The sequence below is a fragment of the Parasteatoda tepidariorum genome, chromosome 5, assembly GCF_043381705.1.
Source record: "Parasteatoda tepidariorum isolate YZ-2023 chromosome 5, CAS_Ptep_4.0, whole genome shotgun sequence".
NCBI classification, from domain to species: Eukaryota; Metazoa; Arthropoda; class Arachnida; order Araneae; family Theridiidae; genus Parasteatoda; species Parasteatoda tepidariorum.
The window spans coordinates 76161354-76186673 of record NC_092208.1 but is presented as its reverse complement, the minus strand read 5'-3'; the positions used below and the strand labels follow the sequence as shown (position 1 = coordinate 76186673).

Below are 25320 nucleotides of genomic sequence, written 5' to 3'. Positions count from 1 at the left end.
ATGTCATTCTTTCGCGTTCTTATTGGGGATATTTCCGTATCGTGATCAGCCACGGCAATTACAATCGCCAAGTCGCCAAACTAATTTTGAACTACATATATTATTATATTATATTATACTAGGAGGCTTCGCCCCCTGCTCGCTCGCGCTCGCCAACCCCCGGAACTGCTTTCGCAGTTCATTTCGAAATTACTTCGCAATCCAATGCTCGCTTTGCTCGCGCATTGGATACGTTTTTAACGTCTAGCTTTTGTATACTTTTTTAAATACTGAAGTTCCGAAAACTTTTCACTGTAGAAAATTCTAAACCTGTACATTTCAATACTATCTGGGCATTTGGAGATACAACACTTATAGAATTGAAGGATTTGTTACATCAAGCACTCAGGTATCATAATTTTGATCTAGTTGCGCTTCTATGTCATTTTGATTTATGTTGCTAAGTTAACTTTCAAAAAATTCTATGGCTGGCAACAGCATTTTTNGAATAATATATATATATATATATATATAATATTTGGTCAATCCGGTCATTCGATTCGGTCAGCTTTTGTGATGTTTATTTTGTTGCTAGGACTCGGTGATTGTTATGCCATCGATCACAATGCGGAAATCTCCCTTTTTTTTCACTTTGACCAAAAGAAGGGGTAATTATTAATTTTGACAGGTTAGTATTAATAATAGCTTGATTTATCACCTTAACCGTAGCACTTATTCAAAGAGGCACACCCATGTCCCACTGCTATGTAAACCGTTCAATCGCATTGACCGGTTAAAGTGAGTAATAACCGGTTAAAGTAAATAATTAGCGAGAAGTCTCTTTTCGACCAAAAGAAAGGATTATTATTAATATTAACCAGTTAGTATTAATAATAACAGGACTTATTACTTTAACTGTAACATATAATAAAAAACACCTGACGCATAAACGAAGTTTTCTGCCAATCAAAACTGGACTGGAAATAGTAAGGATAATTGCTGTTATGCCATAACCAAGTTTTAATAAAAACGAATATAATGTAGTCGAGCTTTCTTTTAATTCCTTCGAAAAGGAAGATGACTTGGCTTATTGCAATTTTTTTTTCGTAGTTATTAATATCACTTTTAATTGGCTAAAATTTGATAACAGTTTGACAAATTTTCTTCACTTAATTAATCTACGTTTTAAATTATAGAAGTAAATAAACCTTATGTTAAATAAGTTTTACTCGAATAATGTTTACTTACTCTTGTTTCATTTGGTCCCTAAATTTTTATTGTTGATTAGAATGAATAGCGTTGCAAAGTTATAAACCATACCTTTCCAAAGTTGAGATACAATACTTATATGCAAATATATTTCAACTGTACAAGTTTATATAATAATTTTCAATTTAAGTTTATTAACTGCGTTTAGAATAACATATGTGTAGGAAAATTTTTTTATTTAAAAATACTGAATAAATAGCATAAAATGTCACAACATTCATGTATGCTTTTTCTTTATTTTTTAATTATTGTCAAAAACTTTACAGCTGATAGTATCACTAATATGTAAAAATTAAAAGTGCGAACATTTTCAGTAAAAAAACGATAAGATAGTTCATAGATAAATAAATGCAAAGGGCTTTAAAAATCAAATTTAAAGCCCTTTCCAAGACAGAAAAATATTTTATGAAATATTTTCAAATTTGCAAAAAAAGAGGATAAAGTAAGTACAGACGGAATTTCAGTTTTGTGCTTCATAAATAAAAATGTTAGTTAAAAAAATATGGTTCTTAAAGCTTGTTTGGTTTTACGATTTTAGTAGTTTCTGACAACTCTAAAGAATATGTGGGTTAGTTTTGATACCAAAGTTCCTGAAACGGTGTACAAAGACTTTAGAGATTATTTAGAAATAGTGTTTAGAAAAATCTAGTATTAAAAATTCCTTATTAATATACAAGATGTTCTATATCGGTATCACAAATTGGTTTCCCAAATTTATCGGTTTCACAAATTTAATATCGGTTTCACAAATTTAGTATCGGTTTCACAAATTTATGACAGAAAAACTGTTAATGTTAAGAATACAATTCTTGAGGGGAAAAAATGCAATAGGGGCATACATTTTTCTGCCAATCTTTATGATTTTAGTTCAAAATATCTTCAAATGAAAGGACGAAAACTAAATCAACGAATGTTGCTTTATGTGCTTAATTTTTTATGATGATTTCAGATGAAGATCGACATATCTAAAACATTGTAATGGAAATAATTCATTCAATTATTTCAAAATATCAAAATTTGAATTTCAAATATTTTTCTCTGATTTACACGTCTACTACGTGCAACGAAAAAATTTTGAACTAAAATCAGAAACTCTTGAAGAAAAAACACATGTTCTACCACATTCATTTGCTGAAAGTTAGAAAGTTTGTAACATATTTTATAGTTGTTTTCTAGTCTGACGTCGAAATCTGCATAGATTTTTCACGATTTTCACGAGATTTACGACCCTATATCAAAGAATATACACAGGGGAAGAAGGCTAGCTTCCGAAGACATAATGTAAACCAGTTCTCCAAGGTTCGGTGTGATCCCTTTGCATAAAAATAAAACAGTATTTTGGAGCACCCAGCAGAAGTACTTGAAACTGGTTTCCACCCTCCTCTCCTCCCGATCACTACTGCGGTTAGGGAGAAGATATTATTGGTTCATTTATTATTAATTTGTTCCGCATTTTATACTATTGTTAAATGGTACTGTATTATTATTCAAGATATTCCTTTTATAATACATTAATACAGAATACATGATAAATAAATATGCTAACACATTTTGACAAAGAAAAAAAGAATAAAATGGCGGTGCGAGTGGTGACGTATCCAACCATACATGTAGAGTTGCCAAACAACTGGTTCACAGGTGGCGTATAATTTGTCTAAAGTAAGAACTCCCCTAGCCATTCATCTGGACCATCGGCGGTGACTATGGTAACGAGATATAACTATTTCAAATAGGGGTGTGGGGTCATTGTTTGGGACAGGTTTTGGCTCTGATTGGCAAGAGAAAGGAACTGTTTTTCTTCGGTCTATTGTGTTACCATTAGTGTGAAGAGAAGCTACCCTCCCTGAAATGGGTTATTCTTGTTTCCATAGCAGCAGACGGTCTCAGACTTTGTGGCGGGGGGAATTCTTACCGTTGACAAACTACACCTCCTGACAGCCACTTTGCTTCGTAGCGCATGCGCTGGATCTTAGTACATATGATGCTCTGTTAAATCTGAATACGTTGCTCACCCTGTAAGTTGTTTTTCTGGTATAGCATACCAAACCAAGCAGTTTCCCGTGTTAGTGACATATTCTAAGAGCTGAACTCCACTTTTTTTATATTCTTTACCTATATGCTCTATGAATCCCATATGTTCTATATGATCCTCGAAATTCAGCGTTCGAAGTTTGAAACAACCTGTTTACATTCTTGTATGTAAGATTCTGTACATAAGTTCGAAGACTAGAGCAAAAAAGAAAGGTTTTATCTTCATATTGTTTTTTTAGAATAAAATAGGAAAACTAATGAAGAATTTATAAATAATATAATGAAGAAACTGGAACGAAACAGCGAATACCGTGTGATTAGTAGTATATAAGTCGGGATGCTTGAGTTTGCGAAGTCTCCGACGTTCTTCTTTAAGTATTGCATGCATTAGTTCTTCATCAGTTAGGGTTGAATTTTCCAGATCCTAAACGAAAAATAATCTCGAGTTACTGTTGTATAACTTTCGTGCATATGAGTAAGTATATGCGCATACTTTTGAAAAGTTATTTATATTCTTAAAATAAATCTTAGTTTCAAGGAAGAAAAAAAATTTAACTCTTATTGTGAAAGAAATGCTTAGTTATATGATTTAATAAAGTTAAAATAAAATCAATAATATTTATGAACTTTGGCTTTATGTGTTTTTCGAAATATTTGAAATTTAAGGATATGTTCTAGAATTATTTGTTGAATTTTTTGAAAGAAAATCATTTATTCTATTAATCCTTTGACACTGAATTTTTATTAAACCTATTTTTCATACTTTTATGATTATTTTGTTTTATTTTAGGTAAAAATAAATGAAAATATTACAGTTTGCATTTTAATAATTTATGGTTACGTAATACGGCATAAAACACTGGCTTCTATTTTTGCTTCAAAGGCAAAATCTTTCAAACACGGCTCTCTTATTCAAAAACAATAATTTTTCATATTTGCATTTCTTTGCAGCCATTTAGATCTAAAAGAAACAGCTATTTATAATTCAAATTTCTTTAATTTACGAAATCAATTATTGATAAATTTTGAATATGAATAAAGAAATTAATTTAAACAATTTGGGGAGATTTTATATTTTAGTACAAATATAACTAACCAAGTAACTATCAGGCTGTTTTTTATAATTAAAAAAATGCCAAAATACTTTTTTGCTTTTACTAAGAGCGTCAGAAAAAATGTATAAAATGTATATCTGCGTAAAAGGCCTTTTCCGAGTAAATAAATAAATTATTATTTTTTTGTAAGATCTATCCAAATAATTCAATTTAAGCTAAGACACTAACTCGAAATCAAATATCTTTCTAATTTTTTATTATTATAATTTTTAAAATTTGTTTAAATTCTCTCAATAAAATTTTTTCTTTACTTAACTTTCAGGAATTTGCGAGATCATGAATCTCGGAAAATATTCAACGTTAATCTACCTCCTAATATCTTACCATAAAAAATAAATGTCCAAATAAAAACTTCGATATTATTGTTATGGGACAAACAAATCACGATAAAGGCATCACGATTCACACAAGAACTGGCAAGCAAAACAAAGAAGATTCGAATTTACTCACATGTCTTCACGGCACGAATTCAATAACAGGTAAATATGTCCATCTGTTACTAGCTCATTTATGATTTTGTTTAGGTGTTCTGTTAAGATTATATGAAGTTAAGATTTTTAGATACCAACCATACGGGCACAAAGACGCAGAACGTAGGAGGCTCGACGCCCATAGAGTAAGGGTTGAGTCATATACTACTAAAGATACTTTTTCCGATTTTGCGATTCATACAGAAGAACCTACTCTTAATAATTGTCTCATTTTTTAAAGGCAATAACTGCCGCTCACAAATCCCCGTCTTTGGATTTTCATCTTGTAGATATCAATATAGGTTTCATCTCTCAATATAATTATTTTCATCAAAAACAAATGTAATTTAATTTATTTTACGATATTTCTGTTAATAAACATCATATCCTGAGAGTTGTTAAAGATCATATCCTGAGAGTTGTCAGACATCATATCCTAAGAGTTGTTAAACATCGTGTCCTGAGAACTGGTGAACATCATATTGTAAGAGTTGTTAAACATCATATCCTAGGAGTTGTTGAACATCATATCCTGAGAGTTGTTAAACATCATTTTTTAGGAGTAAAGTATGAGGTAGTATCACCCCCCCCCCCGCAGTTTACTCCCTCTTGAAACTAATTTTCATTTGCACTCGACAAAAAAGAGTGAGAGGATATAATGATTTATAGCCTAACCCCTTGAATAAAGATTAATATAGTTTTAAGGAAATAGGTGAATGAACTTCAGGGTGAATCTGCACCCAAATCGAACAGCAAGTGAACCTCTCAGCACTTAGGTTTGTGTAGACAAAATAATTTCATCTATAAGAAATAGCTCAGATGACTTTGTATATTAAAAAAATAAAAATAAATACAGTGCTCAAGTGTTTGATATTTTCACGATTGGAGCAGCAGCATTCATTTCCTAACTCTATATTTTAGCTTTACTTTCATTTCTGTCTATATACTATGAAACAATCTAGTTTTATTACTATATTTCATTAATGTTCAAATAGATTGATGGCAAGAATTAACAAATTTTGTTCCATATACTTGTCTATTTTTATTTTTCATACCTCTGAAGTAATTTTCAAGCCAGATCAGAAGATAAATATTAATGGAAAGTATTATGTAAGATAAATATTAAAGAAAACTCATCTTCAAGGACTTATCGTTAACTTCTGAAACAGCTTTTAAGAAATTAATCAGTATTTTCTTTACAACGAAGTGAGAAACAGTGAAAAGTAGCAGATTTTTTTTCATCAGCAATATCTCTCGATTTACTTATCAAAGACTTATCAGTAACTTCTGAGACAGCTTTTAAAAAATTAATCAGTATTTTCGTTACAATGAGAGCGAAACAATAAAAAGTAGAAAAATCCAACAGCCATATTTTTAGATTCAACAAGTGTTGAAGATAGTGCTTGCAGCTTAATGCTTACTGATTTTTTTTATTTACGATTGTTCAAAATTCTGTTCTATCCAAAAATAACTGAGGCGTGCTTAAATGCAACTATTTGCTTTTCTCACAAGTAGTGTACCCAGTCTTGATACTTTCTTTACCTGCTTTCTCATTTACTTTCAACCTTTTGCAAAATACCCCTCTATCTTCATATTAATCTGTACATATTCGACTCAGTTGACAGATATTCAAAGAGGAGAATTAATATCTAGTATTTTTATTATTCTATGTAACATTTCCAGGCAATTTTACAACCACATTGAATTTTCCAAAGTATCCATCTACTCATTGACTGTTCTGAAAAAGCATTTACAAAAAAAATTCCTTCTTGCTTAAAATATGATTTTTTTTCTTACTATTTTTTAAAGAAACCATACAATTGTTTTTTGAAACTTTCATGACAATTTTGTTTTCCATTCCAATTACGACCATTATTTTCTTTTAGTAATGCAATGTGTATAATAAAAACATAATTCGACTAGAATAATAAAAACAATCAAAATCATTTTTTGACTAAATGAGCAGTGAAAATAACAATTGTATTAAACATTGGCAACATTATAGCGGTCTTCTACTTTTTTTACTTTCATTTGTTATCTACTTTTACCAACTATTTTGACATCTATTTAAAAAATATAGTCGTTAAAAATATGCCAGGATCTAACAGAAGCAAAGAAGGGTTGAATTTTTGAATGATTGCTCTCTTCAGAGTTTACGTAACTATTGTCACCACAGCGATCACTGCGCCATCTTGCGTTACAGTTTGATGATACATAAATATTTAATGCATTTAAACAAGGACGAGCGATCTTATAAAATAAAAGTTCTTGGAGGAAATAAATTTTCATACTTCACCAGCAGCTAAGGTCAAAGTATAAAGTTAATAGTAGGAGAAATTTTGAGTAAAATGAAATTTAAACTGCAATAACTTTCAAACAAATTAAACTTTTGAAAATTCAATATCGATTTCACCAAACAAAAGAGTCGTTTTAGCACATAAAATTTCGATTTTTTTTTTAACTGTACAGCCGGCCAGATGTATTTTTTGCAGCAAATTCATTAATTAAAAATTCGAGAATTAATTATCGAATGTTTAAACTTTCCATTTTGTGGTAATTACGGTACTATTCTGTACATATTTTCATAATATCAGTGGATAAACGTACGATTTTTCAATATAAAGACAGTGAGATAATTCTATATTATTTTAAAAATGTATTATAAACATTATAAATATTATTTCTTTCTATAATACACTATAAACATCTTTATATAAGTCTGCTATTTTAATTTAAGTACCTTTAGAAGCCATATTTTAGAATTATTCAACAACGAAAAATTTAAAATATAGAAATAGAAACCAGAAAAAGTTTACACAATTGTTCTATATATAAATCCTTTATATTTTAGCAAATTTTTAAAGCTGTGTTCTATCAAAAGATTAAAAAAACTAAGTATTTCAGTTAACAAAGAAATATTAGGGAATTATGATCAGTTTATCATACAATACGGTTGTTTTAAGAAACTATCATGTGAGTTCATTGAGCTGTTGTGAACGGTCCTTCACCTATTTTTGTTATAAAACTATTCATATATATATTTAAGCAAGTGTTAAAATAGCAACAATTTTTTAAAAACGCTTAAATTGATTTAAATTTGCAAATTTTAATGTTTAAGATTGAAGATTCTCGAAAGCAAAAATTTGAACTATACCCATGGTACAAATTCAGTAGAAGTTGGATGTAATTGATATAGTTTTTGGCTTTCATTGGCGAGGATCATATTAAATAATTCTTCCTCTTCTAATTCAGATAATGAGACTGGCTCCTAAATGGAAAGAAATCTGTTTAAGTTCCTTAAAGTGAGTAGTGGAACAGAATATTAAATGATATTTAGTTTAGTTGAAACCGGCTTTAAAATCTACCGAAACAAAATATCTTTTAAACGCCTTATTTATAAACTAGGTTGATTAAATAAAATTTCTTCTATGCTTCCAAGTAACTATCTATGTTCTAAAAACGAAAAAATTTTACGTTTTTAAAATATTACTTAACAAAATTATCATTAATCTCTACAATTGCCAATAAAATTAAATAGTACGCTATTAATTAATTCAAAACTTATTTGGTTTCATAAACTTGAAAAAGATTGAACTATACTGTAAACAAATGATGTTGAAACAAATAGTGACCGCGAATGTATATCCTTTTTAAGTTTTTTCAAGTTTTATTTAAAGGTACGTATCTACTGTATAGGATATTTTTGATGTTGCAAATATTCTCATATCTCCAACTTGCAAGATATTAAAAATAAAATTCTTGAATTTCTTCGAAGTTTTTTGACAAAGCTTGATAAAAAGATTTTTAAAAACTTATTTTGCTGTAATGTGTCTTATTTTTTAGACCTTTCCATAAAAAAAATTATTTATCGTTTTGTACACTTTTCTGTTTCTAATGTGTTAATTCGTTGAAGTGTTAATTCGTCTTAAAATGATAACACGTTTGTTTCGTATTGCTTTTCGCCATTTTCGTAATGTTTCTCAAAACACCCATAGAAACATTAAATCTTTCCTTACGTTTATAATGTTTATAAAAACATTCTATAAACCTTTCAAATGCTTTTTGTTATGCTGTATGTTTATTTGGGTGTAAATTAATGAATTGAGAGAAAGTACTAAAAACTATTATTTGAAAAAAAGATTATTAATATTTTCACTTTTGTCCGCTTAACATATTTTACTTTATGATTTCCGAATAAGTAGCTTTAATTATATTGCAAATACTGGCTGTGCAATGTAACGAAACTTTTAATACTCATTAGGTAGTTTAGTTGCACAAATATTCTAGGTTTTTTTACATCGTTTTTTACATCGTTTTTACAATATTTTACATCGTTTTCAACTCCAACAGTTTGGATGATACGAAAGCTGTTATCTTGGAATTCTGATGAATCATAAAAAATTCTTCGCATGAATCCCATGTTTTTTTTTAATACGCAATTTATGTAATTGATTAAACTAGATCAAGACTTTATAATTTTGCAAAATAATGTTGTCCATAACAACTTTATAAAGACAAAGTTGATAATAATTCAACACCAAGCATTTGCTGAAGACTTTACCAAGTTTTAGGGTCACTTTTTGGGGCCTTTTTGAAAAGATTCTGATTATAATTGCTAAATATATATACCCTCTTTTAGAAAAAAAAACTTATTTAAATTCTTATTTCATAGCAAAAATTTTAGCAAAAGAAATAGATACGCCAAAAGCCAACGAAAAAATATCTTTTGTACTTTTTTCTCTCTAAATAATAGTACATTTATATAGGCAATCTATCAAAAGCTTGCTTTTTACAATTTAAAAATAGTTTATCTTTTTTCGGAAATATTGTGAAATGCATTGTATTAAAATTTTCTCAAAAAAATTTTCGTCCGTTAACAAACTAAAAAAAATTTAAAATGTGTAAAATAAAGGTAAGTATAATATTTCATAAATTTTATTTGCCTCCGGAAAAACCCAGCTTATAAAATTATGAACTTTGTTATGTTACATTCTGTCGTAATAGAAGCTAAACTTGCTTAATGTGTTACTCTAGTTCGCTGAAATTGCTTTCACATAATTATAGACATAAAACAAAATTCTGGTTTAATTACCGTGATGCATGGTAATGACATTTCTGGTTGAAAAAAAAAACAAATTTTTGACGTAAGGAACCAAAATAAACAGTTAGATAGTTTTTCCGCTCATATGATAATGGTTTATTGGAAATTTTAGTTTTTAAAATCATAATTTTTATTACCACGCATTCAGCAAAAAATACAAATCTGACAAGGAAATTTTACTGAATAAATAGTTTTCATGACTTACTCTAAGATATCATGAGAAAATTAAACATTTTGCCTAATTTACAAAGTTTAATCGCATATTATAAAAACCATATTTTATTGTTATTTTTACTGAAATTCCTACCACAGCTTTTCGCCAAAAATTACCGAGCTTTTTGATGTTTCCAAAGAGCCAGAAGCACGCTTAACATATTTTAACATGTTTTGGCAATTTTAACAGTACTTTTTTTTCTCAGATGGTTATTTCTTTTTTATTATCTATCACCAACAATATATAATTTGATATATTTGTTTATGAATTAAGTATCAATATTAAAAACAATTTTGATTTAAATACTAAATAAATATTTCAAAAAGTGATATGCAATTGGAATGGAATCCATATAATTTCCTATACTCTCGTTCGTTAAGAAATTTTTTGGATCGAATTTTCATGGCTAAATAAAATAAAAGTAAATAATGAACCATCGGTATGTAGTCAGTGGAAGTTAGATGTAATTTGCTTGATTTTTTACTATTATTCACAAGTATTACTCTTATTTAATCAGACTTCAGTTCTTTAGCATATCACCAACATATGAAATTTAATATTTATTTATTTATTGTATATCTAAAAGAAAAAAAAATTAAAATAACCGCAAAATAAGCATAAAAAAATAATAATATATCAATAAAATACAATTCGTACACTGAGATAAAAAGTATGGTCAAAACTACTTGAATATGATAAAATGTATAGTATTTTGTCTCAATGAGAACACCAAAAATCTCCGTAATTTTTACCTAAACGCTTTGGTAGTGATTTCGGTAAATTTAACAATAAAATATAGTTTCATAATTGGTAATAAAATTTGGTTAATGTGGAAAATTTGGCAATTTTATCATGATGCCTTAGAGCATGTCATAAAAACCATTCCTTCGGTTAAATTTACTTTTCAATTTTATATTTTTTTCTATCTGTGTGGTAATCAGGACTGTAATTTTAAAAACTAGAATTTCCAGTAAATCGTTATCATACTAACTTAATTGTCAGATGACACCTTTAAATAGTGTTGGTTTTGTTTACCAGAATTATGATGTTTTTTTTTAACCATAACTATAATTACCATACAGTACGGTGAGTTTACTAGAATATTTTCCCTTTGTATAGTGTTTTACTTCATCATCAGTTCAGTTCATCATTTCTTTTTTTTAATTGAGTATCTAAATGTAATACAATGAGGGAATTTAAAAATTGATATTTTATATTTATTAAATATCTACCCAAAATAAATTTTATTTTAGTAACTAAATGGAAAAGATAATAAATAATATACCGTTGGTATATGTTCAGTGGAAGTTGGGTGCGTTTCATTTAATTTTTTACTCTCGTTTTCCAGAATTATTTCCTTAAGTTCTTCGTCAGATAAAGTGCTGTTTTCTAAAACCTAAATAAAATATAAAACTTTCGTCGGTGAAATAAGATACCTACTTTTCTTAAATAGTTTTAAAAAAGAGATGAAGTAACTTTAATGTGACATTAAGTATCTAAACAATAAAAGAAAAATATTTTCTTAGATATTTAAATAATGACTCGGAACTTCTAAATATTAGTTCCTCATAGATCTTTAAGTTACATACAATTAAAATCGACATAAAAGTAAATTTCCTAAAATATGTTTAAATTTCAGAAATTTTCGCAGCTTAAGAAATTTGTATATATATATATATAGTAANACTTTCGTCGGTGAAATAAGATACCTACTTTTCTTAAATAGTTTTAAAAAAGAGATGAAGTAGCTTTAATTTAACATTAAGTATCTGAAGAATATAAAAATATATTAGTTTTTTAGATATTTAAATAATTACTCGGAACTTCTAAATATTAGTTCCCGCTAGGTCTTTAAGTTACATACAATTAAAATTAACATAAAAGTAAATTTCTCAAAATATGGTAAATTTTAGAAGTTTTAACAGATTAAGAAATTTGTACATAAGTAAATATGATTAGGAAACAATAGATATGTGTTTTTAGCCTTGAAAATTTCGAATTATAAAAAAAATGGCATTATTTTGGAAAAATCATTTTTGCAAATTAAAACTACATATATATATTAGTTAAAGTAATATATAACCATAAAAATATTTTTAGTGAAGTACTACAGGTTTTATTTAAAAATTAAATACAGGATTTTCGGAAAGTAATTTTGAAATTCGTGAAATTAGAAAAGTAATTCCAAATTTAGAAAAGTGCGAAATTAGAAAAGTAATTTCGAATTTTTCCTTTAATTACGATTTTCTAATAGCGAATGGTAATTTTGTTTTATACATTATCCGTTCTGGTCCAATACCTCTTACTATATTTTTGGCAGCATGATTCCATACTTTTGTTCTTTGCTGACAAAACAAACTTGATTAAGGTGATTTTTGGCCTCCTCTTTTGAAGTAAAAGTTTTACCATCTAAACAAATTTGATAGAGAGCGGTACATTCACAATCCATTTCTTGTCTCCTTGATGATGCACTTCAAAAATTGATCATTTTCTTTACGTTTTATAAGCAGATCTCATAGACGTCAACCCGACGGCACAAAATTCTTTCTTTAAGATCATGTGGAGCCCAAATGTCGAGCTTTGTGTTTAAACCGAAGCGTCTCAAATCATCATGAACTGTCGAATGTGATCAATTTAGTGTCTCACAGATCTTATAAGTTATTAGCCAGAGTGCATCAATTAATGCCTTCATTGCGCCCTCATCAACTTTAACTGGATTTTCAGTACGTCTAACAGAGCGTTTTACAGAATGGCGATCATAAACGTTAAAAGCTGATGGGCATCATCAACTGTCCTTTCAGAACGTCCTTAAAACATTTTACAGAACGGCGATCTTATTAGTTCTTAGCCTATGTGCTAGATTAATGCATTTATCACGCTTTCATCATCTGTGACTGGTTTTCCAGAATGTGGCGCATCATCATCAAAATTGACAGATCTAAATTTTTCAAATTAGTTTTGGCAGTGGCATACTGTTAACGCATCTTCTCTAAACACATCGCACATCCTTTTTTTCTGCTGGAAAGTATTTCACCTTTGCGATGGCAAAAAAGCAAAATGTGTCGACAATTTTGCGCTTCACTTTTCATATTTGAACGGGATATAATTATTTATCAACTGTCACCAGCTGTTAGTATTATTTTATGAGTTGTCAAAATACGGTAATGATTATATGGCTTGAGTGTGAAGTTGGCCTTGAAGAAATACAATAAAGTCCTCTGTTGAGAAAAAACGATATTACTTTCTGAAAAAGCCGGGAATTCCAAAACTTTTGCATAAAACATTTACACTCATACCTTTCTTATAATCTTCCGATCCTAAGTTTACCAACGTCTGGAAAAATTTGAATAGTGTAACCGCAAACTTCTTTGATCATGATTAGATCGAGATTTTTGTTTTTATAATTGCCTCTTAACGATCGGTTAATTTTCAAGAAAACGATCATAAAAGTGCCTATTTTGCCAAATACACGTATTTGATTAGTGCTGACATCTAGTTTAAAATAAACTAACTATCTACAATTACCTAAAAAATATCCTGGTACTGCCATCTGGTGTGTAAAATGAGAAATAAAATGTTTTCCGAGCAAAAGAAATGAATTAGTTTTTTTCTTATTGGCGCGTTGCTACTGAACACTTCAGCCCGAAAATTTCACGGGAGCGAGAAATAGAGGGCGAAACCTCACCCCGTCATTTTCACGGAAGCGTGAAGGAAGGGTTTTAAAAAGAAGCAAACATTCCTCCCACTGTATTTAAAGAAAGCTCTGTAGCCTTATTTATTTTTAAAAAAACTCACAAACTCGAAAATGAAATCAAATTTCGAGGAATTTTTTTTAATGAATTTCATTTTGATTAACAATAACAACATTTTTGCTACAATTAGAGCAAAATCTCGTAAATGCCACAACATACAACAGAATGAATATTACTCCAAATCAGTAATCATCAACTCTTTTATACTTAAGGATGACTAAATGCCTATGAAATACTGCCCGGATGAAATACTTTATTACATAGGCCTCTATGCAGTTTCGTAAGCTTAGTAATATATTTATGAAATTAGCAAATTATAATAATAAGTAAAAATAAATATGGAACCAAAAATATTGTTGTTGCACTTCCAGCAGTAGATAATTAGGAAAAAATAGTCTTATTATAGCTTCAATATGCAATATGGAAAAGCATCACTTATTTCTTTGAAATATGTTTAATAAGAATCTTCACATTTAATTATCATTAAAGCATATTTTTAATACCTTGCAAAGCCACGTTTTATTATTTTTTTATTTTATTCTCCAACCAGCTACTACCGTGGGTGACACTAAGGGTGTTGAAGAAACAATTTAATGCAATAGTCTTAAGCCCTGACCCTGATGTCATTATCAGAATCAGGGTCAAGCTCTTGTTCCGATCAGTTGCTCAGTTTTCGATGAGAAATGTGAGTTGTGTTTCTCTTTTGATCTCTGGAACTCACCATGATTCCGTACTCTCTAGCACAGGGATGGCGAACCAATGGCACGCGTGCCATTTATGACACGCGACACAATACTTTTGGCGCGCCACCAATCACAATTGTTATCGCACTATGAATTGTTATTACACAAATGTCACACACTATGAAGCATATGTAACAATTAAATTAAAATTCACAAAAAACAAACAAAATAATAAACAATTAACAAAAAAATTAACAATTAATGTTAAAAGAACAATTAATAACCATAAAAAACAAACTAACAATAAATAACTAGCAAAAAAATCAACAGTCCAGCTTAAACTAATATCTTACAACCTAATATAAGTTATTTGTCACTTAATCTGCAATAACAGAAGTCCCACTGATGCTACTTTAAGTTGAATTACGCGTATGACTGAAACATTGCAAAATGTATTTTCTTTTCAATGTAAATAAAGAGTTTTGAGTTGATAGTGTTTAGTATTATTATTTTCCCAATAATCATGAAGTCAAAATTATTTGACGGCACGTCTGTGATTTCATTTAACAATTTTTTAGAAAAAATGGCGCGTTGGTGTATAAAGGTTCACCACCCCTGCAGCATTACGATTGACTCACCATAATTCAGAATTTAAAGAACCATTACTTTAGCATTTTCGAAAGAGATTGTAACTAGTTATTATCTATTTTTTTGCTAATAATCACCACCTTCTCAGTTTGGATACCTATACCTAAAACTTCGTTGTATTTAATTATTTATGTAATCATAATTATTTTTTTATGTAACTAAATTAAGATAATTCAATAATTTATTTAAGATTTTACTTTTTTAAATTTAACATGATAGTTTTTTTAAAGTTATGCAGATTAAATAACTAAATTAGTTTCTGAGGAAAATAAAATTTGCTTAGGCTATAATATGATTTTACAGTTACATCTTTTGGAGCTATTTTTTTTTTAAATTTTCTATATCTAGGTCAACTCTTTTTTTTTTCTCAAAATAAATCAATTAGAATAATCCAAACAATAAGTGTACCATTATCGCGATATTGCCGTTCCCTGGATCAGTGATGTTGAGTAATTTTTGCCTTTCAGAAATAGAACTTGCATTCATTAATTCTTCAGCTAGTAAGCTTGATTCATTTAATACCTACATAAGAAAAATTAATGGAAATGTTTGAATGAATAAAATTTCTTTACAATCCTTCAAGTTATTCAATAATTTATTTAAAAAAAAATAAAAACTTAGTCTGATTTTATTTTTACTTGATTAAAATTAAATTATTTTATTTAAATGGGAGCTTTATTTTATAGAAATTTCCTTAAATTACATAAGATGTATGATGTTTTAGATTTCTCATTTAGATTTAATTGAACTTTCCTAGCAAATAAAGCTAAACGTTATGCAGGAGTCCTTGATGTTTAGTGAATCTGAATAAATAGCATACGAAGGCTCAAAATACCTGTTTTTATTTTTTAGCTTCATACCCTAAAAGGGTTCGATATTATTTAGAATTAGGAAACTTTAAGTAAATTTTTTTCAATTCTCAATTCATAATCTTTTTTTTCGGCTATTTTTATTAAATAAAAAGTCATTACAAATCATGAAAACTCATTACAAATCAAAAGATATGAATTCAGCTACGTAAACAAGTAGTGTAAAAAAAAATTAAAGTCAATTCAAACTTAGGTCAATAAGGAAATTTTTTATTTTAGTTACTTTTTATTAAATAATTAAAATTTTTCTCCCGTATGAAAATAAATTAATTCATTAAATTTAATTCATGAATTAATATTTGAAACAACTGTATTAAAACATCAAGTATCATCCACTACAAGTTTACAAAATATTTTTGAACTTGAGTTTATGAATTAAAAGTATTTTATTAATGATTGAAAATTTGAACAAGATATAGGGTGAGTGTGAACTAATAGTAAGAATTGAAAAAATATCTAAATATTTAAAGCAAGCAAAATTACAACAAAAAACAATTCCGTACTTGGTGAGATATGCTATAAATCAATACCTTAATCACGACATTAACGTAATGTTAAGAGATAGGAGACCATTGATTCCTTTTTTTATTGCTCAGGTGACAGTATGTGTGTAAAATATAGTAAATATTTTTAATGTACAGTCAAATTTAAGTTTAAAATAGCAAAAATGTTACATAACACGTGATATGAAGACGTAAAATTTATGCAGGTTGATCAGTAACGACTATTCCTTAAGAGTCCTTCATAAAAAGGAAGTTCAATAGGGATTTAATCACATTAGTGATGAGAAGAAACAAAAATATTTTAAACCTCTGACTAATTATTATTGAGGGCGAGAGGAGTAAAGGATGGATCATCAACCATTTTAATCCATGTTTTGACTCATGTTTTTTCATGGATTTTATGCCTCTTTCCCTTTTTTTTCCATCTCGGTTATGTTTGGTCGAGTTTAGAAATCGTTGAATTTTTCTCACTTAAATATTTACTTTCAGATTTAGCGAGGATTTTAAAAATAAATATTTAAAACTTTAATAACAAGAACACAACGTGCATTCAAAACGAATTCACACAGAAAGTTGATTCTATGAAGTGCTGGAAAATATTTTTCGATCATTTTCGCAAAATAAGACCCAAATAAGTATTCACTAATTCTTTTAGTACATTTGTTTAGGTTTTCAATTTCTGCCCTATTTTTTATCTTTAATATTTAAAATGTGTATCATCAATAAAGGTGTTTTTACACTTTCTTGTTAAAAAAATAAGTAAATGAATGAATTCGAAAGATTTTCGACAGTATCTTTCGAAACATGTAAAATGTAATACCGTCAGATAATCTCAGTTTGAGATACAAGAATTACTGAATTTTAAGTTCTGTGTACATTTCTTTTTCTAATAACATTATATCAATACAATTCTGCTATCAGAATTTTTCAAAAAATAGTTTAGTACATACTATGCATTTGTCAGTTTTCAATTTTTTTTATAAATGTCTTTATTTTTGCGTAAAGTAAAATTTAAAAAAAAAACTTAAGCCTCATCCAAATCAGTTTTTATTAATTTAAAATGTGCAATAAAATTAAATTATGCAAAATAAAAAAACTGACAAATGTGAAATTTTTAATAACTTACTCAATACCAGAAATCGTATAGTGCAGAATTCTACAGAAATTCTAAAAACTACCTAGCACTATTTCTCTCATAAAGCAACCTTTTCATTTTCAGCCTATTTTGCAAGGTAAATAGTTTTCGAAGGATACTCCGTCGGGAAAAGTTTGTTAAGCATAAAAAAAAGAAGAAAAACATCAAGAAAACGGAAATAAAAAATCCAAAATGGCGACGGTAAAAAGACAATTAAGCCTTAATATGCTTTTCTCCTTACTACATCCAAACACGTTTTAAGTATTATTTTTATTTATGCGTTGCCCTTTAAGAAAAAAAACTTTAACAATATTATATATTTCATAAATTTGCCGTATACTATTTAGTTTTGTATTTGTAATTATAATTATAACATTAGTCTTGTGATATTGATAAGTGGTACTACGGAAAAAAAAAGAAATGCAATCTCTACCTTAAATTAATTTGGTTCTACCAAGCTATGTTATCTCAAACTTCAAATCCACGTTAAAGCTCATCTAGTATTTTTCATATGATTTTCCTAAAGGTTTTATTTTTTAAGTGTTTCTTTTTTCAAATCTTTTCTTTTTAACGAGAAACACCTGTTATGAATCATCTGTAAATGAAATAACAACATACTTAATGTTTTCTGCAGTTGATGCAGTTCTATCCACCTTAGAATGTTTTAAAGATTGATTCTAAACATTCCGTTATATGCGAGAGTCATTGTGTTGTATGACCTTCCTTGTTGATGCCACCAGTCATGACATTGAAGTTATAAACATTTCTTACAAGTCATTGACGTTAAGGGTTCTTAACCTATGAGCTTTGCTAAAAACATGAATCATGAACTTAAAAAACCTAAGTATTAAATCTTACTTGTTTTTTCTTAAGATTTTAATAATACGTTATAAATCTTTTTAGTTTAAAGACCCTTCCACAAATAGTGAAAGGTTGAGAGTCTTTCAGACTATTTATTCATTGAATATTTTCTAAAAAAAATAATTAATAAATAATAAATTTAATTTTTATAATATTTACTGCTTTTAAAATTGCAGCGAAGTGTGCTGTCCTATACTATGCTTTTGTTTTTTCAAAAATTTTATTACTTTTTAAGAGTATCCTTATTAAACATTTTCAATGTCTGAACAAGAGCCAAGATAGCCTGGTTGGTAGGGCACTGGGCCCATGTTCAAGAAGTGTAGTAAATAATGACTGGTGCACGTTAAATCTGTCGTATCATAAAGTTCTCTATGTTCCCATTACAAATCATACTTCTGGGGGTACTGATCCTGGTATCCTTGTATTCTGGAATGGTTCAAATTACAAGGCTATGAAGTCGTAAACCCAAAATTGGGTCGGCTGTTCAACGACGGTTAAAAAAAAAAATGTTTGTAACTTTTTTTGACTACTAAGTTAGAACCAATGCAATACTATTAATGTAGCATTTTTAAAGTTCAAATATTGCTTGATATATAATATTTTATTTGGAAACAATAGTTTGAAATTAATTATAAAACAGCATAAATCATTTAGCACATCCAAGTGAATCTCCAGAACCATTAAAAATTTAAATTCGCTTAAAAAAATCTAACTTCGGATAATAGCCGCCATTTAATAAATAAGCTTCAATTTTTTTTTCACTTTCCGTTGATAATTTATTAGAGATGATTCCTGATCACACGACTTACATCACAAAAACTACGAATCGCTAAAAGAAAATAACAATCAACGACGATGCGTAATTCAAATCTCAATTCGTGTTGACAAAAATTGATTCTGAGTTGTTAGCAAACACAAAACACCTAACATCAATACCGAAAAGTCTGTCTACGTTCTAGCACTGTTTTGATGCTTGACATTGTTATCTTTTTTACAACTTGAAAAAAGCTGTATATCACCATTTCATATAATAAACAGTTGTTGTAGATTGGATTATATCGCTTCTTTTTGTTTTAACAAAATATAGAAGAAAATTGAAAGCAAAAGACTGTTGAGTTCATACTCTAAAAATGCGTGCTTAGTTCATATTTTTCAAACTAAGACTTTAAAAAATTGTACTTACCATAAACAGTTTAGTCTCAATCTCTTGAAAGCGCCATCTGTTGGTCTCTCAATATCAAAAGAGCGTGGTTTATAAAATGCTAATTTTTAAGAAAATTGTAGAATAGTGGAAAGGATGCAAGATTGTAATTAGTCACAGGTGTTTTATAAGCGAACTAGTTATGTGATTACTTAATATATATATATGATATGTGTGTTTATAAGCACAGGTGTTTTATAAGCAAGTACGTTCAAAACTACTGTAATGTGATAAAAATTGACCGTGTTTCTGGCTTGATGGAAACTCCATAAATTTCGGTAATTATTACCGCAGTGCTTTGTTAATTATTCTTTAAAATTAGCAATAAAATATGGTTTTATATTATGTGATAAAATTTAATAAATGAGGTAAAATTTGATGATTTTATTGTTGATACCGAATATGGAACAAATACCATTTATTCGATTAAATTTCCTTTTCTTTTTTGTATTTTTTACTAAATTTGTGATAATAAGAACTATAATTTTAAAAAGCTGGAATTTCCAGTAAACTGTTACCATATGAACGGAAAAATTAACAAATGAACGGTTTAAATACCGTATATTTTAGTTTTATTATCCAGAAAAATGTTAGTTATCATATTAATTACCAATATGAATTAGCAATCATATAAAAGATTATATGAATTAGCGATCATAAAAAATTTCGAAACTTTTAAGTAAAACTTCGATCTTAACTTTCAAATAGAACTTCAACAAAACATTTAATTATTAATTTTTTTCTCATTTTCAGTTTTCGAAGACAAGGAAATGTACTTTGTCTTATTCATACTATAGAATTTTGCTTGTATAGTTTAGAAAATCCTTTTTAAATCTTACCAAAAAAAATTCGTCAGCCAATCTAATATTCGAAGGTATCGATCGTACTTTTTTTGAAGATGAAATTTTTCATCATATTGCTTTTTCTAACATTTCCAAATAGATACTTCACACAATTTGAAGATTTTTACTATATAACAGAACAATACGCAGAGGCACATTAGAGTTTACATGGAATTTTTTACCGGAAATGCCTGAACAATTGAAACTATGGTTTGTCATTAGATTATCTCAAATCCTTCATTTATAAATAACACAAAAAACAATGTGATTTATGTGAAAAAAAGTACCTTGCACCTTTATTTGTGCTTCATTCTTGTTGTATTTTGTTTGGAATGTTACAAAAAAAAATTTAATTTAAATGAGAGATTTTATATATTCATTAGATTTTTTAAATACATTATATTTTATATATTCATTATATTTTATATATTCATTGGATTTTATATATTCATAAGATTTTATATATTCATTACATTTTATATCATTTTATACATTTATTGAATATCATATTTCATATATTCATTGAAGGATTAATTGTTCAGAATTTTTTTAAGAATTAGTTTTATAAAATCAAATAATAGTTTAATATTAATTTTATAAAGTCAAATATGGATATTAACAGTTAGTAAACTCGTCCAAATATTAATTTAAATAAGTAACAATTAAGGCTTCATTTTTAATAATAATAATTGTCACTTAACATTATTATTTCAGTTAATTAATATCAATAATTAAATTCAGCTTAATACTAACTGCAGGGTTCAAGTTTGTCGTTTACTATTTATTCGGAAATTTACGTATCGATGATTTTGAAAGTTAATTGATATATTTCTGTAAAACAAAATTCATGATAATGATATTCATAACAATAATGATCAATGATAATGATAGAAATATTCTTGAATCGATACATGATTGGTAGCTTTAAATATTAAGTGGTATTGTTAAGATTGTGAAGTAAGATGATAAAAAATGTTTAATACTATTTGTTACAAAATACAGAAACAGATGATTTTGAAAGCTATTTAATATATCGCCGTAAAACAAATTCCATGATAATGATTTCGATAATATAGAAATAATCTTTAGCAATACATAAGTAGCGTTTAAGATGATAAGATTGTGAGCAAGTAATATTATAAGTGATGTTTCACACTAATTGTTACAAAATTTGGAATTTCAAGATTAGTTGACATATTCCTGAACAGGAATTTTCATGATAATGATATTGATAATGACAGAAATGTTCTTGAAACAATACAACGTTTAAGATAATAATACTATAAGTAAGAATATAATTGACTTTGAATTGAATTTTTTGTTGCAAAATATGATTTAAAAGGTCAATTGATGCATTGTTGTAAAAGAAATTCCACGATAATGACATCGGTAATGATAATGATCAATGATAATGATAATGACAGCGATAATGATAATGATCATTGAATTGAATTTTTTGTTACAAAATATGATTTAAAAGATCAATTGATGTATTGTTGTAAAAGAAATTTCACGATAATGACATCGATATTGATAATGATCATTGATTTGTATCAAAATATTTTTGAATCAATGTATGATTGATTAGCATATGATACTTACAATAAGTTTGGTACATCCTTTATCCAATAGAAAAGCAATCGTGATGAAAATTACGAAAATTCTCTCGAGACGAGGCATTCTTGTGATTTTCTAAATGTCAACATATCCAGCTCAGTCTTCATACCTCTAATGAATGAGAATAACTAAACAATACATTTTTTTCGTTCCGTTCTTTGTCAGAATTCTAACGAAAAAGAAAGAATAACCGACCAATTTACATAGTTTTTACCTTAGGAAAGTGTCAAAAGTAAAGGTTATTGGGTACCACACACAACCAGAGCCGCAATCCCTCTTCATCGCAAGTACAGTTTGCTCAATAAATCTCAACAAAAGTTGAAAAATATTCGCGAAATATAATATATAAATAAATAAATCTAGACATTTTGGGATCATTCTACTTAACTATGGTTTATCACGTTCCTGTATTTTTCGTTTTCTTCTTTCGTAATTTACATATAAATTTTATCTAAACAACTTCAATTGTCCATAATATACTCTACTTAGCTTTTGAAATATCTCAGGGGAAAGCGTCGAAAACAAAAGCTTGGTTCGCAAATAGAAAGAATTGAATATTCGAAAAATCGGAATCCGTACCAATTCTGCCAGTCCTTTATTTTTTAATTGCATTGTTTGAAGGTACTACTTCTAATGCTAATTCAAAATATAGGGAAACTTTGCATTAATATTTTCTATCTGATTGACTTTCAAACCTTGCGCAACCTTCGATCGATTTCACAAAAAGTTAATTTGAGTCAGTTCCTCGACAAAGAAGGGCCAGCTCAAAACTTTTCTGACGATGCCATTCGGAAACAACTAAAACTTTTAATTGGTTTTCATCTTAAGAGAAGAGTAAAGATTTTTTCCTTTTCTTCTTTTTATAATTAAGTGATTTTATCTTGAATTCAAATGTATTGAAAGCAAATTTTTTATTTTAATACCAAATATTTTCCAATACTGCATTGACAATATTTTTTTGTCACTTTTCTGTTCAAATAAAAAATTCATAAAAAATATACATTTAGAAATTAAGAATTTGATTAGTGCATTTAAAGTTAGTGCGTTTTAAAACGATTAAACCCCATTTCCAACTTTCCCTAAAAGGAATGTTTTCCAAATTTGTAAAAATCGTGAATTGCATTTAATTATTCTTTATGATTTTGACTTCGTCATAGTAGTTTAATTTTCTGTAAGAAATTTTTGAAATATTGATAAAAGAATTATTATCAAATGTAGACTAATGAGATCAACAATCAATCAATTAACAACTGTTAATCTTTAAACAATAAATTTCTCATAAGTTGCAGAATTTTGGAGCGGGCTTCAACAGTTCCAGGTCGTGGGTAAGTTTCTTGATCTACCATCTACTATATTTAAAACAAAAAATATATTACTTTAAAACGAGAAAACGATTCCACACTCACTCAACTTCACTTCACATCAAGTTCTCTTTAGCAAATCTTCAATATCGTTTTCTATTTTTCTATTTTTACCTCCTATTGTATATATATTTATATATATATAGCATAGTTACCAACAGTTGTTCTGCATCGGATGTTTATTTCTGCAACTANAAAACGACTCCACACTTACTCAACTTCACTTCACTTCACTTCCCTTTAGAAAATCTTCAATATCGTTTTCTAATTTTCTATTTTTACCTCCTATTGTATATATATTTATATATATATAGCATAGTTACCAACAGTTGTTCTGCATCGGATGTTTATTTCTGCAACTATGTAAATTAATTAATATAATATTAGACAAAGCACTTAGTTTTCATTCGTAAACTAAATTGTTTTCATTCACAAACAAATTTCGTTCACAACTGGAATGATATTCAACTGTTGTTCACCATATTGTTTGCATCTTGTGATTCCGTGAAGAGAAAATTTAGTTGCTGATTATTGAGTAATCGTTGAGTATCGCTGATAGTTGAGTATACTGTTAATCGTTGATTACAGATGTCTCACAACTTTTTCATGCAAACAATAATAGTCACTTTACTAAATTCTTTGTTAAACTCCAATTTTTGCATAACTGCTTATTAAAAGTGCAGATAGCAAAAAAATTAAATATGTTTTTAACAGCCAGAAAAGATTTTACTTATTATTTAGTGGTCAAAGGAGGATTACTATTATCCTATAAATGTAACAAATGTAACATTCATACACATATACATGTAACAAATGTGAACAGAAATTAAGAAGGAAAAAATTTATTCAAATTATCTTTGTAAAATTTATGAATAAAAATGTAATCGTTAAATAAAAATAAAATCGTATTCTAAACCTAAATTACCGTTCTATATTTGCCAACTGACTCTCCCATTTCGCAAAAGGCAGAATGACTGATTTGCTTATTTACGATAATAGTTACGTGAATTCTGGAAAGAATAAACTATCGGCTAATTTTTGGAAAAAAAAATCAAAATGTGGTCGTCGATTGCCGTACCTTAAATAATTGGATTTTGTTTGATAACTGATTCACTCCTTCATAAACAAGCTAATTCACAGATTCGTCAAACTGATTCGTTCCTACGCGTAGAGTAAAATTCTAGTAAAATTATTTAACTGTATGTTAATAACATTTCTTATAGAAAAAAACAGCACAATTTTTATAATAAAACCATAATAGATGAGATTTATAAAGCATTCTTTTCGTAGTTTTTATGTTCATATGGTAACGGTTTACCGGATATTCTATTTTTCAAAATTGTAGTTCTTATAATTTTGAAAACTAGACATTTAGTAAAAAATACAAAAGTGAAAAGTCTATTTAACTAAATAAACGGTTTTTATGCCATGCTCTAAGGTATGATGATAAAATTACCAAATTCTACCGCAATTACAAAATTTATTCACATATTTCAACATTATATTTTATGGTTAATAGAACCAAAATCATCCCCAAAATTTTTCTTTAAAAATTTCCGAGTTTTTTGGTGTTTCCATAGAGCTAGAAATAGGTAAATTTTACTATATTCTGGTAATTTTTGACATTCTTTCTTCTCCTTGTATCTTCTGTAGTTCTTATTCATTATCT

At 28.0% G+C, this 25320-nt stretch overlaps 1 protein-coding gene across 2 annotated transcripts in view; it reads right to left on the bottom strand.

Moving 5' to 3' along the window:
* Positions 1-22798, bottom strand: part of LOC107450299 (uncharacterized) — a 28798-nt gene extending 6000 nt beyond the window's left edge. Inside the window, exons 1-5 of one of the 2 annotated variants that reach the window (XM_043053651.2) lie at positions 22276-22798; positions 15671-15784; positions 11465-11575; positions 8019-8132; positions 3590-3703 (exon numbers count right to left, since the gene is read on the bottom strand). In XM_043053651.2, the coding sequence (XP_042909585.2) occupies positions 3590-3703; positions 8019-8132; positions 11465-11575; positions 15671-15784; positions 22276-22353 (531 nt within the window). In that variant the 5' untranslated portion in view covers positions 22354-22798. The remainder of the gene's footprint in view (positions 1-3589; positions 3704-8018; positions 8133-11464; positions 11576-15670; positions 15785-22275) is intronic. The other variant, XM_043053649.2, reaches the window with a different exon arrangement.
* Positions 22799-25320: the final 2522 nt, after the last annotated feature.